Below are 16,244 nucleotides of genomic sequence, written 5' to 3'. Positions count from 1 at the left end.
CCGTGAAACAGTCAACACAATCTGTTGGAAAAACTTTCCACCATAATTCCATGGTGGGACCACAAGGACTATTTTAATATAATTTGAATGTGTACTAATATTTTGGGATTCCTTCATTCTTCTACACAAAAATACAAGAAATTTTGCCAGAGCCTATATCCTCAGGACGAAAATTTCCATCCGTCTCTGGAAGAAGATTAAACCGGTACAAGATCTCTGTCTGGAGGAGACATTTTTGTGTTTGAGTTGTGAGGAGGAGCTGTGGTCAATCATGACATGAAATGGGAGAAGTAATTTGATGTACACATGTGGTGTTGTATTCATTTTTAAGAAGTGAGTTTGATAGACAATAGTTTGCTTTGATGGCTGCACCTGCCAGCACTACACCCGGGAGCTCAATGTAGAGGAAGATTAAACTTGACTCGCTCTCATCCGGGAGTCTATATGTCCACAGCTGCCAACAGAGAATCTCCTGTATATTAAGCCACAAATCATGTTCCCCAGCTCTGAGTCGCGATTATTAGCATCTTTAATGTAAGCAGAGCACCTCAGGGGACACAGACGTCACGTGTGCCGACAGATTCCTGGAAACCCATGAAGATATTAGCTGCAGCTTCCTAGACACTGATGACAAGAAGGGTGGGAAAAGCCATTCATCTTATTGCTACATCTTAAGACATCAGGGGCAAGGCCAAATGCAGGGTACCATCTCTCATGCATCAATTGGCATCTTCTCTAGGAGGAAAAGAAATCCCCTGTGCTGCAGTTATCCTGTAGATCATATCATCTAGAACATTGGTCTTTAATGCTTTTGTAACCGGGCACTCCAAATTTTTCTGTCCAGGGAACCATAGAAAGAATGCCCCCTTTCCTGCAGCTTTTCATATCCAGCTTCCTTTCTTGTAGCTCCTCCATAACTAGCCCCACTATCCTTCTGACCCCCCCATAGCTAGCCCCCTTTCCCACTGACCCCCCATAACTATCCCCCTTTCCTGCTGCCCCCCCAAACTAGCCCCCTGTCCTGCTGACCCCCCATAACTATCCTCCTTTCCTGCAACTCCCCCATAACTAGCCTCATTTCCTGCAGCCCACCTATAATGGCCTATTTCCTGCAGCTCCCCCATTTAATGCCCCCTTTCCTTAACCCCCCTGTTATGCCCCCTTTCCGGCAGCCCTCCCTTACAAGTGCCCTTTTCCTTGTAAACCCCCCTCCTCCTCACACACCTATAAAACCCCCTTTCACCTCAACTTCCCTTTACTGACATTAGCAACAAGTTCACCAAGTCACAGCAGGGTACATTGGCATTGCCGCATAGCAGAGAGGAGTTTCTTCTTTTAATCATAAAACCTCTGACAACAATCCAAGGTATGGCGGCTCTCACATTTGAGTTATCCAAGATTTGCTCATGCCAATACTGTAGGCATATCCCTTGCTGTGATCCTTCAAATCTTCTGAATGAAAATTATTCCTGTTTTACCATTTGATAGACAGAAATATCACACATCAGCACATTTGTTCTGCCAATGTTTCCGCTTGCTTGAACCTACATTCCCAGAGCTAGATGCTTCTCCGCATTAAACCATATGGTCCCCAGCAACTGTATAAAATACCATATTTTCACATCCTAGATTTTGCCATCAAAAAAAGGAAAAATATATTTTACACCAATTAGAAATCCCCTGTTAGTCACAAATTCTGCACACAGCTCTGCTACATCCATTCATTCATTCACACCATTCAAACAACCGGTCTACATGCAAAGGAACACCCTTAACAATGCTGAACACCCACACACAGGAACACCCTTAGCACCAGGGCTGTGGAGTCAGTAAGCCAAGCCTCCGACTCCAACTCCTCAATTCCCCGAACCTCAACTGTGACTCCAGCCCCACCAAAATGGTCACTGAATCCGACGCCACAGTCCTGTTTTCCTGGTCACTCTAGCAGGGCTCGAGACAAATGCAGGCATTTCTTCCCAGTACCTCATTCCTCTTATCTATAGCAGAGGAGCTTCTCTAATGAGCACATACAAAAAGTGCAGCACAAGCGGTGACGACAGGCCACATGCAGCGATGAGTTGCGGTCCGCACGTTGCAATGAGCACTTCTGTGATGAAACGTGACGTTTTTGGACCCAAGGGGTACACAATGTCAATTAATTATTCTTCTGTAGACACTCCCAGTACGCACAGGTTCTGGGAGGTGCAGGAAGTGAGTTAAAGCTGTGCCATATCCGAAGGTTGTGTGGACAACAATAAATCACAACCCTGAATGGCTGAAAGACCAGTGAAACAGAAACTCAGCAACCCAATAAGCTGTCACCAGTTCCGTAACGGGATTATATAGGGTGGGGAACCAGTCCTGTAGCATGTATTAAACCGAGACACAGACATGGGGATTCATGCATCGAGATAAAAGAGCAGTGCAGGTAAAATTTTATATTTAATTGCCTTATGGGCACACTAGACAAACATGGTCCTGGATCTGATCCCAGATAGGAGGGGTCCCAGAGACCTCCTATGGGTGTGCAGGGGTGTGTCTGCACCTATTTTAATCAGAGCACCACTGGTGCCCATCATTATTTTGGGGGGGGGGTACTAAAACATCACAGTTCAGGAAGGATCGTAAAGTGTAGTCTATCCGTTCTTATTAGTCCCACACAAGGCACTACGTGCTGATGCATGTAGGCCTACATTTGTACTCTGTATATATATTTCTCAATGGGAAGGGATAGCGTCAGGGTTCTGGTCTCATTGGATCCGGGGGAATCCCTGGATCACATTGATACCAAACCTGAACTATTTACTACCATTCAGAGATATTTATATCTCTATGTCCAAGAATGCTAGAACCTATTTGGCATTGATATAGCCAGGGCATCATATAGCTATGACTAAATATGTATCTGGCCTAGGGCCAAGATGGACCATAACTCCATGAACAGGATATTAATATTTCCTTTGTCTTAAAAATGAAGGGAAGCTACTGAAAGATAGTGGAGTTTCTACGGCCGTGGGTGTTAGTTAATAGCTACCCCCTAACGAGCCAGAGTCCCTTTGCAGCCTTTGTATTAGGAATTTCCCAGGATCTAATTGATTATACAAGCTGATATATGATTATAATGCCCCCTCCACCTAGCCATATTTATCACAACTTCCATAACTAATTTAACATAAGAGATGGAAGCCTTCATTGGTGCATGAGTCTGCACCCTAGGTGTACCAACAAATTATGGTTGTTGGTACATCTAGGGTGCTGGTTACTGATGCAGCCCCTTAAAGTTGGGCAAAATGACAGTATGGCCCATGGACCAATAAATGCTGCTCACGCCCAATTCCTTAGATCAGGAATAGAACAGACACTTCAAAATTTTTATAAAATTATTATTATTAATATATATTTATTTTATGGAGTCGATTCCTTATATCACAACTCCGACTCCACAGCCCTGCAGAGCCAGAACCACCCACATCCGTGCTATACACACACACAGGAACACTCTCAGCACTGCTGTACACAGCAGGGGAAGGAAGACCTTTCATTATGAAGGTCCAACAACGTAAAAGACAAAAGGAGGCAATGAGGAAACGATGAGGAACATTTTGCTGGATGACACCATGAATCGCTGCGTGCTGAGGACACCCACATGACCCGGGTTCTTTCCTTGCAAAAAGCCAGGTATAATTATCTGTGAAAAGTTTAAAATGTAAAAACCTGTTGACAGGTTCCCTTTACACATGGAGGAGGTAGTAGTAGTTGAGTGTTAGAAGCATAAATGGGGATATATGTGGTACACTATGTGCCTCCTGCCAAATAAGGCTTCAGATGATGAGCTGTACTTAGCAGATCCGCATTAAGGTTAATAAGCAAATACAAGTAGCAGAATAAATTCTAGTCTGCATAAATACATTTTAATAGGGCTTTTTTTCACACATTGCTCTGCTTTAAATTATTCCTGATAAGAGAAGTGCACGATACATGAAGCAAATCAGCGCCAGGGCTTTCCGAACAGACCGTAGGCACCTTCTCTGAATGAGTCCCCATACCATGTCCAACATGCTTTGCATCTCTAAACTGCTCTCCGTGGTAGACATCACATCTCCAGTGAAACGGAGGAATATGGCCCCTAGGCAGCAGAAATGGAATAAATGTCCTCTAAGGAAGGACATGAGTTTTGTCACATTTACTTACACAAAAGGCATATCAAGTAAAGCAGTTTACTGCCGGCCCTTCTGCTGCTCTAATTTTAATGATGAGTATTTAACTCTTCACAGTAGAGCGGTGGCATCTCCCATTCAGTGATCAGAGCTTAGAACTAAATCGGTTTTACCTTTTGGTTGACAAAACTGTAACATATCTTATAGGTCTAGCACTGGCGGTGGAAATCTATTCCTCAAACAGTTTGTAGAGCTCCTCTTTGTAACTGAAGAGTCGATTATGCATGTACAGGGGTTTACCAGATTTAGAAAAACTAACTTTATTCTTTATTATAGAATTATGGAGTTTAAAAAGGCAAGTCACTTTTCAGAGATTTCACAAAATGGGTATTAGATAAAAACTCCTAATATTTATTTTACTTATGCATTTTTTTAAAGCTTCTGGTGGACAGGATGCATTTTTGGATTACCAAGAAAGACCATTGATTTAAAATTGACCATGTAGAACACGGTTGTTCCAGAGGAGGTACTGCAAGAGACCTGTAGAATTGTTGCCAGGTTTCCTTATAGATAACTATTAAAGGTATAAAAGGTGCCGTACATCATTCCTTCAGAAATTTCTATGAAAACTAGGTTCTGCCAAGTGTGCATGTGTTCTCAATGGAAAGGTGGACACAGTAAACATCTATGGTGGTGTCCTTCGGCTCCATGCACTGTCCACACATGTGCCATGAGCTGCCAGCCGACTGAAGAAGGGCGAGTGACCTGCCCTATCTTTTGCATTACGGGCGCCTGTTCACAATGCACATCTATGGCTAGCTCACGACTGCCATGTGCAGAACCAAAATACTTGCCTTCAATAAGTGTGATACCAAGGAGGCCCCTATAAATATAAGATAAGTAGTATATAAGGATACTAAGCAGGCAGGCTTGGGACTTCGCTTAACAAAAATTTAAAATGGGCAATAAAATTTGGTTATTTTCGGCAAAGTTTATAGGTCTGTGATCTTTCAAAGGTGGGTCCACTGGATCTCTCAATGCTACTGCAGTTTCGTTGTGGAATAAGTCAGCTGCCTTCAGTATTGCCATTGACGCTTTTTCATTTGCAGAAGGGTCAATCTGCTTAATTTTAAGGAAAACAAATTTATAAATTAAGAGACACTAACCAAATTGTAGATGCTCAAGAGGAGAGCCTCGATGCAGCCACTGCTTTGTAAGTCTCTGCTGGTAGACAGGGACAGGTAACACCATATTAGTTCTGGAAGGAACTGAAGCGTAAATGTCCTCAGGTTCTTCTCTTTGCTTCGATAAAACTCAAAGAACTGGTGGCAGACAGGTTCTAGTAACTGCAAACAGAAAAAAAGGTGTAATAGGAACTACATATAAATATACAGTGTTGTAACAATTTAGAGAAAAGTTCTAATTATGGCTGGGTCCGTAAAAGGTAATAATTCATATCAAAATAAAAAGGCATCATACCAAAACTCCTTAAAAGGAAATATACCACCAGGATGAAGGATTATAAACCAAGCACACTTACATGCTAGAGTGTGCCCCCTCGGTTTGCTTCTTATACGGTTGTTTTTACACAAAAGGGGTTTAAAAATTATGCACAAGCCGCAGGGGCTCCATAGATGATAAATGGAGCCCGGAACCCCTTAGGCTCATTCTATTTGTAAAAATAAGGGCATAAGAAGCTAAAAAAAAAGAAAGGATCCTGACAGAGGGAGCACACTAGCATGCAAGTGTGCTTGGTTTACAATCCTTTATCCTGGTGGTGATAAAAGGAACAATACCTTTATAGGCTAACTAGAAGAATTATAATTGCAAACTTTCTGAGTACACAGGCCCCTTCTTCATTTGTAAATTTGCCTGATGAATACAACATAACATATATAATTCCTAACTAATATCTGTTTTAACATACCGTTCAATCTTGAACCAAACAATACATAAAATAAAAAAGTACAGTGAACAGTATGTGAGGAGTAACACGATTTCTGGCCCTTATATGATTTCTCCAGTTCTTAGAAGTCTCTGTGCCGGCAGGTGGAGACTAGCTGCTAGGAGGTCTCTCATACACTGCACACTGAAAGTACAGGAGTCTCCTCTATTAGTGTAAATTCACAAAATGCAGAATGACTGCAGGATTTACAGGGACGGTAATAACCCCAAAGCAAATACTATCATCTTGTTTCTTCCGAAACTTGGTATATAGAAACTTGGTGTATATCTCCTGCAGTCTTTACTGCCGGAATAGGATTCAGTTCTATGGGTTTTGTGTTCATCTAAAAGTACCTGCTTCCTGCATAGCAGACCCTGAATAGAGGACTCATACAATACGTTCTTCATTAACATATTATAGAGCCATTAGGCTTGAATAGGTGCATAAAAAACATATATCACTGAAAAAGCAGGATTTTCACATTAACAACTCTCAATAAGAGCTGGCTGGAAGGGTTGCTAAGCTGCGGCATAGATTTAAAGTACCTCTTCCACCTACACGTCTTTCAAGAAAATAAACATTTTATGAATCACCATAGCTGGTCTTTATTTTCCTGCCTCCTTTACAATGTTAAACTCAACAGCTTCATGTAAAATTGTACAATTGGCTAAATTCTTCTTCTACGTGGAACCCTGTTCACACAAACCTGTATTGGTAAAAAGCTTTCTGCCCCCACACCACAGAAAAAAACGGTACTTAGGCTGCATTCACACTGCTACGGTACGGTACGGCGGGCAACGGCAGCGCGCGGGGAGAGGAGAAGGAGGTGAGCACAGCTCACCCCCACCCCTCTCCATAGGGATACATGGCGCGCGACGCCGTATTACGGGAAAAGATAGGACATGTCCTATATTTTTACCGGGTACAGAGCGGTAGGGTGACGCAATGTACCGCTCCCGTAGGGCGCCGTGCGCCCATTGCCGTCTGTTGGGGACGTATATCGGACGTATATGTCCCCCATACAGTCGTGTGAATGTAGCCTTAGATGGTCCAAAAGTATATCAAAGCCTGTATTATTGCCCAATGATTCAAACTATAAGGAGAAGAAGTAAATTAACTACGTGTATGACGACTGCACCATTTAGTTGATGATTTGAAGGGTCAAGTATGTAGTGGCTATAATACATTACCAGTTTTCTATCTCTTATCAAATGTCTCCATAAAGAGAAAATCGCACAATCAAGTAATGGACACAACCAATATATAAAAATATAAATATCATATAATAATAATTCTTTATTTATATAGTGCACACAGATTACGCAGCGCTGCACAAAGCATGGCACATTCCCCAATGGAGCTCACAATCTAAACAACCTAACAGTATGTTTTGGAGTGTGGGAGGAAACCCACGCAAACACGCAAAGAACATACAAACTCTTTGCAGATGTTGACCTGGGTGGGATTAGAAATAAAGGACACCAGCGCTGCAAGGCAGAAGTGCTACTCATCAGCCACCGTGCCGTCCTGGCTTTTACAGTAAATTCAGACATCTGTGACAGAAATTGTGGACAGGCTAAATGGCGCTTGCTATGAGACATCAATGTGACAATTTCTCTAAGCAAACACCATGTTCTGTTGCCAAAACGTGACAGCCCTGAATGCTGAACTTCCTTTTAACTTATGACCGGGTACATGGCAATGGGTTAAATAAAGCAGACTATCCCTTTAACTGCAGTATCCATTCATGCACCAGTTAATGAGCTTTATAGCCAACATTAAGTCCCTCAGCTCTATCTGTATAATTAGAACGTGTTAAAAGGTTATCCCCACATTATTCCAAAGTGTGCAAGGCGATATCTCATTACATAAGAGAGCTAATTAAAATTGTAAATATTGGGCCGCGTGGGGCATTATTTACATCATGACCACTGGAAAGATCATAACATTACTAGAGACATTTCTGGAAAAAGTCTATAAACATATTTTCCCCATTTGATCTGCGATAATGGCTCATTAGTTTCTGTGATTATTAAGTCAGCTAATTAACGATTACCGTATATACTCGAGTATAAGCCGACCCGAGTATAAGCCGAGACCCCTAATTTCAACACAAAAAACTGGGAAAACCTATTGACTCGAGTATAAGCCGAGGGTGGGAAAATCATTGGTTACAGCCTCCCAGTATATAGTCTGCCAGCCCCTGTAGCATACAGCCTGCCCAACCCCTGTAGCATACAGCCTGCCCAGCACCTGTAGTAGGAAAAAAAATAACACTCTACTCATCTTTCCAACGTCCCCATAGGTCCTCTTCTGTCTCAGACTGTCTCAGACAGAAGAGGACCTATGGGTGACGTCAGAAAGATGAGTTTTGTCTTTATGTTTTTAGTTGACTCGAGTATAAGCCGTGTTAGGGTTTTTGAGCACAAATTTTGTGCTGAAAAACTAGGCTTATACTCGAGTATATGTGTAATTAGTATAGGACCTGTCGGGACCATTTGCGCCCTTAAGTACAAATTTTTCTTAACCTTTTCAATCTGCATAAAAAAATTTTATATATATATATTTTATAATAATATTATTATTATTAATAATAATACTCCTTCCAATGCTCTGTGCGTCTCCTCTTTCTTCTTCTCTCCACGTGTAACAGGGCGCAGGGACGCGTCTCTGCCCACCCAGGAGAAGATGGAAGAGGAACCTCCGAAAGCGAGTTTAAGTTTATTTCTTTTATACACCGATGGGGGGTGCTGCATTACCTCGGGAGTGGGGTGGGGGGAGTGGAGTCTGCTGCAGGGCACTGCAATACCCGGGGGGGGGGGGGGGAGTAGGCGGGAGAGTCTGCTGCAGGGCACTGCATTGCTGGGTGGTGGTCTGCGGGAGAGTCTGCTGCAGGGCACTGCATTACCTGGGGGAGGGGGGGGTGCGGGCGTTAGAGTCTGCTGCAGGGCATCGTATTCCCTGGGGAAGGGGGGGGGGGTGTCTGCTGCCGGGCACTGCATTACCTCAGGGGGGAAGAGGGGGGAGTCTGCTGCAGGGCACCGCATTACCGGGGGTGGGGGGGGGGTGGGTTGGGCGTGGCGCGGTGGAGTCTGCTGCAGGGCACCGCATTACCGGGGGGGGGGGGGGGGTTTGGGGAATTGGCGCGGGGGAGTCTGCTGCAGGGCACCCCATTACCGGGGGGGGGTTGGCGCGGGGGAGTCTGCTGCAGGGCATTGCATGGCCTGGTGGGGGGGGGGGGGGGCTGCTGCAGGGCATTGCATAGCCTGGCGGGGGGGGGGGGGGGGTGTCTGCTGCAGGGCAGTGCATGGCCTGGCGGGGGGGGGGGGGTCTGCTGCAGGGCAGTGCATGGCCTGGCGGGGGGGGGTCTGCTGCAGGGCATTGCATGGCCTGGCGGGGGGGGGGGGCTGCTGCAGGGCATTGCATGGCCTGGCGGGGGGGGGGGGGGGGGCTGCTGCAGGGCATTGCATTACCTGGGGGGGGGGGGGGGAAATGAACACACACCCCCCCCCCCCAAAAAAAAAATAAAATGGAATCATTACAGAAGGGAGTCTCCTGTACATGAAACCCCATGGGGAACAAAAGGTGAAAGAAAGTTGGTCTAGTCACCTTCAATACCTAGTTTCCATTATGCTGCTCCATAAAGGAAGGCAGTATCTGAATTGATTGCACTAATGTGAACTGGGCCTTAGCATTTTATGTATAGTATTATGTCTCATTTGCTACTTACCTCACTCTGATGCTCCTGAATGACTTCATAGAGTGCAGAAACCAATGAGGTCTTCTCCTTCAGACCTGCAGCATAACTTGTAATTGACGCCTCAGGCAGAGTCTAAAGACAAAACATTATCTGTAACTCCACATTATCTTCCTACTAAGTAATGCAAAAAAAAGGCTTTAAGATGCTTTTAGATCACAACAGGCGACGTACAGAAGGAAAGTGTTTTTACTCTCCTTAAAGAGCATCTGTCTCCAGATTTTGACAACCCTAACTAACAATGCCTGCTGATAAAGGGTTCCAAGTTCTCCCCATATCACCTAAAATTAGCTGCCAGTGAGGCGCTGTACCTTAATTACAGACATTTTTGCTGATATAAAAATTTGTTTTTGCGACTCATCTCTCTCTCAGGCTGGCAGCGAACCCCGCCCCAATATTCTGACTGACAGCTCTGTGTCTCTTCAGATCACTGACCAGCCTCCTTGTACTTAGGGACCGCCTGCTAATATTCAACTACAGACATATAAAGCTCTATGTACAGATGGGAAATATTGTGTCAATTTTTTTGCACTGTGCCTTGTGTTACATTCATGACATGTGACTAGTGACATCATTGCAGGTCCTTCAGCCCTCTAATAATAGCAAACTGTACACCATGTATGCGAGTACAAGAAATCACAGCAGCCTCCATGGAGGATGGAGAGGGTTAGAAGTCCATGGAGGCAGCTGTGACTTCAAGTGGTCAGATACATGCATGGGTTACAGTTTGCTATTAAGAGGCTAAAGAGATGATGTTACTCTGGTCACATGATGAACTGTGACCGGTAAGGAGGTATAAGGTATGGGGAGTATTAGATGGGAGGGCCAGATGAATAGGACACGCCCCCCTCTAATGCCAGGTAATATGTGGACGTAAGCAAAACAATTTTTAGCTAAAAGAAAGGTGTCAGTCAGTGAATAGAGCTCTATAGGAACCTGTCACAGGCTGTATATGTGCAAATGTGGTGACAGGTTCCCTTTAAGCAAATTGCCAGGTAATTTGAGTGTGGTTTCCTAACATGGTTGGAAAGACTGAATAATTATTAGATTATAGGGAGATCAAAACTGTTGTAGTTGTTCACGGCTACTAATCAGAGCTCAACTTTAATTTTATAAACACCTGTGGAAAAATGAAAGAAGAGCACTGATTGGTTCGGCCATAAAATCTCTGATTTTTTGAGGTTGAACAAAGTTCAAAAGATGCATCATGGCAAAAAAAAAAAAAAAAAAAAGGTTTCCGGAACTACAAGTCCATCTCATCTTGGGCCACATCTATACGACAAAGCAGCTCTCACTATGACTGAGGGATGTCTTCTGTGCGTATATCCCTGTGAGGAACGGAAGTTAGACCTTCCATTCACCTTCCATGTATACTTTCTATTCTCTTCTATAATGAATAATGTATCACTGCTGTGAATTTAGCCTAAATAGTCATCTCTATGGACATACCTTAAACTCTGACAACCATTCCTCCACAACTCCTCTCTCTGTGGTCAGCATCTTCCCGCATTGAATGGTTTATCGTTGGCTACCTAATGAAACATAATAGGAAGAAATAAAATATGTACCGGAGCATTCATCAAATGACGTTAAGAAGAAGTAAATTAACTGTTCTATGTAGCTTAATGCTAAAGATGGAACGTTATTATAAAATATATAGATATTTTGATCCAATTTGGCTTCTAATAGAGGGAAGCAAATTTTCAGTCTCACTGTAACTTAGGGGGAATTCCAGGACTTTAATAGCGATGAACAACCCGCCGGGTGCAGTCTGTTGTGGCGTTTGCAATGCATTTTACATGTTACCATGCATTTGGCTGGTTTGAAAGAGTTTTTCTCTATTGCTGGAAGTGTAAGCAGCTGTGTTAACATTTTCACAGCTGCTTACACTTCCAGCAATGAAGAAAAATGCTTTCAAACCAGCCAGACACATTGTAGCGTTTCTGCAATGCGTTTAAAAACACATCACAAGCGCCACGTGTGCCTGCACCCTTAGGAACAATCTTTAGAATCAGAATAGTGCTCCCGGAAATGCTGTCAGCAGGCTCTACAAAGAAGCTGAGATGCAACATACAATAGGATCAAAGCATGTCATATTCCAGCGCCTTGATCCTGGGTTGGGGGTTTGTGTTATAATCCATCTCTGGTTCTATAGAGAGTAACGGAAACAAAAAACGGAAGGTATATAATAGATTATGGGGTCACCTTTTGCTCACTGTAAACCTTCCCTTACACTATTAGCAGTGGGAAAAAAAAGTTGCAGGACGCTGTGCTATATGTATTTTATTTACGACTAATGGAAACAAACCTGTCGAAGGTAACTGAACTGAGCCTAACTTTTCTCCCATCACATAGTGGCAGCATTGAAAAAATTAATTAAAAAAAAAAATAAAATCTGTTTCACGATAAACTCTTGACCAACCTTCCTCCAACCCATCAAATAAAATGTGCAATACTGTCATCCCCCGAAGACATTTGCAAATCTGACATGTTTCTTAAAAAAAACGATAAGGCTAGAGGGTACACAGTGGCGTAACTAGAAGATGATGGGCCCAGTGCAAAGTCTGTGCCGGGCACCTGACTATAATGTATGGTTTATAGCAATAGTCTTCTCATATGATAAAGTGACACCATAAGAGCCCCCTAAACCTCTTGGGCCCAGGTGCGGTCGCAACCTCTGCACCCCTAACGTTACGCCCCTAAGGGTACATCTTTGTGAACAGGCCATCAAAAATGAAACATGTTTTATCCTTTGCAATTTCATCGCTCAATATCAATGTACATCAGATATTCCTTTACCCAAACCAAACAAGCCTTTAAGCTCTGCAGAAACAATGAATGAATAACCAACATCTGCAAATTGGTGTCAGGCAGTAGAAAAACTTGGCATATTTTCCTGGATTTAGGGCATAACATAGCGGAAAATATGGACCAGAAATTAATCATGCACACAAAAAGGAAAACACATAAGAAGAAGGAACAGAGTAAAGATAAAGGTTTTGGTTGTCAAAGAATTTATGTTCCCGAGGTTAGGCTATCAATATCAGTTTGTGCAGGGCCAACAACTAGGCCTCATCTGTTTGGCTGACAAACTCAAATCAGAGTTGGAAGCAGTTGGCTCCATACTCCGGTTAGTGGCTGTAGGCTCTAACTGCAACCACAGAGCCTAGTGGCTTCAATGGTAACCACAAAAGAAATTATAGCTTCCAACAATAACACAGAGAACAGAACCAACGGCTCCAAAATCTGTTCTCTGTCGGCTAAACAATTAATCTATATGTGGTCGAGCACAAAGACTGAAATATAAATTTCTGGATGACCCATTTAATCATCTGCATGTTGATAGATATTTAAACTGACCCAACATGCTGACTAACAATGGTCTAACACACTTCTGCTGCCTGTCAGAACTACACTGACAGGCATAATATATTGCAATTCCATTGCATTAAAACGAATACAGATCAATTTGTCAATCACCCTTCCAAGGGGCAAAAGGAAGCAGGGCGAGAGCTCTGTATGTTACCTATACTTTAAATTCACTGATTTCTACGAAAAGTGGTGCAAAACAAACATACGAGTAGACGACTCGACAATTCTTATTTCCTTGGGAATTCAGGTATTTATTAAAGATGTATTTTGGGATCGGATGTGTGAAAAGATCACAGTGTTAGCCTACCTGCGCATGAGGGTGTGCCTTCTCTGGTGGCAAACAACAGATCCATGGTCATCAAGTGAGGTCCGGTCACATTAGAACATTAAAAAAGACTGACAGAGCCGCAAAATTTGTCTCAGGCCTGCTCTATCTTTTGTGGGTTGGGAAGTCTGTTCACACAAGAGGCCATGTATGACCATTGATGGATACAACATGGTCAAAAAAAAAAAAAAAGTTTATGTGCAGAGGATAATTGTTTCAGCCACCCCCCTGCCTTAATATTTACACCACCATACACTATACAGCGGTAGTACTTAAAATTGCAGCCAAGCCCCATTCCCTTAAACTGGATTGACTCCACTTTTCGAACAGGAGAGCAACGCAGCACGGCAACAACTTTAAATAGTTGTTCGGTAGGGGTGTTGGAACTTTAAACATATTGAAAAAAAAAAACATATTTGGAACAAAAATTAAAAAGATGGATTTTAGGTAAAATTTAAAAGCAAAAAATAAAGATGTCACCACTTAACCATTCGAGAACATAAAAATATCGGGAGCAACAGTTACAACAGCGATTCATATCTATCAAAAACTCCCTTCACACATGAAGAATGAGCGCCTGATATGATAACACATGCCGTTAATTATACACTGTTTCTCTCCCGCGTAATTTACCTCAGACATCAATCCAAGCAAACAAGCCCACGCTATTAACTAATTTGCCATCGCAGTGAAGGGAAGCTGTGAATCTATAGCACTTCTGACATCTGTTTAGCAATTTATGAGAAGAATAAGCAGCCGTACCGTACAGCTGGAGAAAAGGACATCAAATGAGGTTCACTTAAGGATATCAACATGTGCGCACCTTGTGAGGAATGACAGACGCAGCTGTACAACTTATTTTCCATTTTGCAATAAGCCTGAAATGCCATGCACGGTGACAAACATGGCTGAGCACCGGAGCCCACTCCACACCCACTCAACGTATTCAGCCTCCTCCAAGTACTGCCGCGCTGTCATCTCTTGAAACCATCATTTCTTTTCATTTTATATGACGTCAACTTCTTGATGACTACATGTAGGATAATAGCTCGTTAACTGTATCCATATGCAAGTTAAAAGTACACCAGATAACTTCTTAAAGAGGCTGTGTAAAATGACATAGGTGAAAAAACCTTTAGGACCACAGCATTTTAGTTTTTTTGCTTTTCTATTTTTCACTATACAGGTTTTTACAAATCCATACATTTTTTATTTTTCTCCATTTACAGAGATGTAGGAGGGCTTGTTTGCCGTGTAACAAATGGCACTTCCTATTTACAGCGTTTTATATTCCATTCCTGTTACTTGAAAGCTGGAAAAAAATTCCAAATGCTTTGAAATAGTGGAAAGAAAAAAAAAAAAAAAAACACTAATTTGAACAATTTTGTTTTGTGGACACCTTTTTTAGGGCGTTCACTGTGCACTCCAAATGCCACCTCTACTTTATTCCTTATACAGACTCAAGGCTGCCATGGAAACAGATAGTCTCTCGCTGATGACAAGACATGAAGCGACAATCTAATTCAAGATGGTGGCCCCCATGGCCGTCGACGCCGCCAGGGGCAGGTAAATGTCTAACACCAATGATTGTTGCCAGCGTTGATCGCAGCCGTCAGCTGTAGATGTTGGCTGCACAATGCAGCCCATACACCAGCTAATGGCGAGACACATACACAATTTTTGTAGAAAAGTAACTTTGATATAAAGCTAGCTGAACACAAACATGGCCTATATCGGCCGTGAAAAACAAAACGTTAACATCCATTTTTCATGGATGATTTTTCAAATCCATAAGTGATCCATGAAAAAGGGGGTGTGGGACACCAACGGCACGCAGCACATGAATGTTGTGGAAAAAAAAAAAAATATATAAAAAATAATAATAATAATAATAATAATAATAATAATAATAATAATAATAATATTATTTATATATATATATAAAAAAATTTATATGTTTCAATAGACCCTTTTAAATAAATATATTATAAATATATATGGGTCTATTGAAACCTATGAAAGTTAGAAAAAAAATTATTTTTATGTAGTTATCCAGGCAATAAAGTACTACGGAAACTGGAGGGTTAAAATAAAAGTCAGCACAAGGGAAGTAGCCCATACCCATTCATTTACACAATGATTTATATCCCACATATAAAGAATAAAAACAGGTGCAGCTGTAGGTATGCCAATACTCCAGGAGCGCTGAAAAACACATTTGCATAAACATAAAAACTAAATTTTCTCTTAAAATGTCTATACACTACACTAGAGCTTTCTGGAATGTTAGATGAAAAGTAAGGTACGCTTTAAAGGGGTTATACCAAGTTGTATTGTGTTATCCCCATGGATAGGGAACAAAAATTTAATCTGTGGGGGACCCAGACCAATCAGGAATGGGTGGAAATTGGCGAGCACAACTTTAGTATCTCCAGCACCCTTATTCATTCATGTTCTACAATAGTGCTCTAAATAACCAAGCCCTGTGTGTGGAAACATTCACAACCCCCATTCACAGTGAATGATGTGGCAGACAAATACTCGAAGGTCCCTCATTCTCGTAAGCGCTTGAGTTACAAATTGTCAGGCGCCCACCGATCAGATTGTTATCCCTCCTCCAGAGGATAAGACATAACAAAAGTTGGTACAAGCCCTTTAAATAAAAGCTACCATCTGAAATCTACTTAC

The 16,244-nt window shown here is 42.3% G+C and overlaps 1 protein-coding gene across 5 annotated transcripts in view; it reads right to left on the bottom strand.

The window, feature by feature from the left end:
- HYCC1 (hyccin PI4KA lipid kinase complex subunit 1) overlaps window positions 1-16,244 on the bottom strand; it is an 82,132-nt gene that overhangs the window by 36,431 nt on the left and 29,457 nt on the right. For all 5 annotated transcript variants that reach the window (XM_072153789.1, XM_072153790.1, XM_072153787.1 and 2 more), the window contains exons 2-4: window positions 11,309-11,391; window positions 9,833-9,934; window positions 5,324-5,503 (exon numbers count right to left, since the gene is read on the bottom strand). In XM_072153789.1, coding sequence (XP_072009890.1) covers window positions 5,324-5,503; window positions 9,833-9,934; window positions 11,309-11,359 — 333 coding nt within the window. In that variant the 5' untranslated portion in view covers window positions 11,360-11,391. The remainder of the gene's footprint in view (window positions 1-5,323; window positions 5,504-9,832; window positions 9,935-11,308; window positions 11,392-16,244) is intronic.

The sequence above is a fragment of the Engystomops pustulosus genome, chromosome 5 (assembly GCF_040894005.1).
Source record: "Engystomops pustulosus chromosome 5, aEngPut4.maternal, whole genome shotgun sequence".
Classification (NCBI taxonomy): Eukaryota; Metazoa; Chordata; class Amphibia; order Anura; family Leptodactylidae; genus Engystomops; species Engystomops pustulosus.
This window is presented reverse-complemented; position numbering and strand designations above follow the sequence as displayed.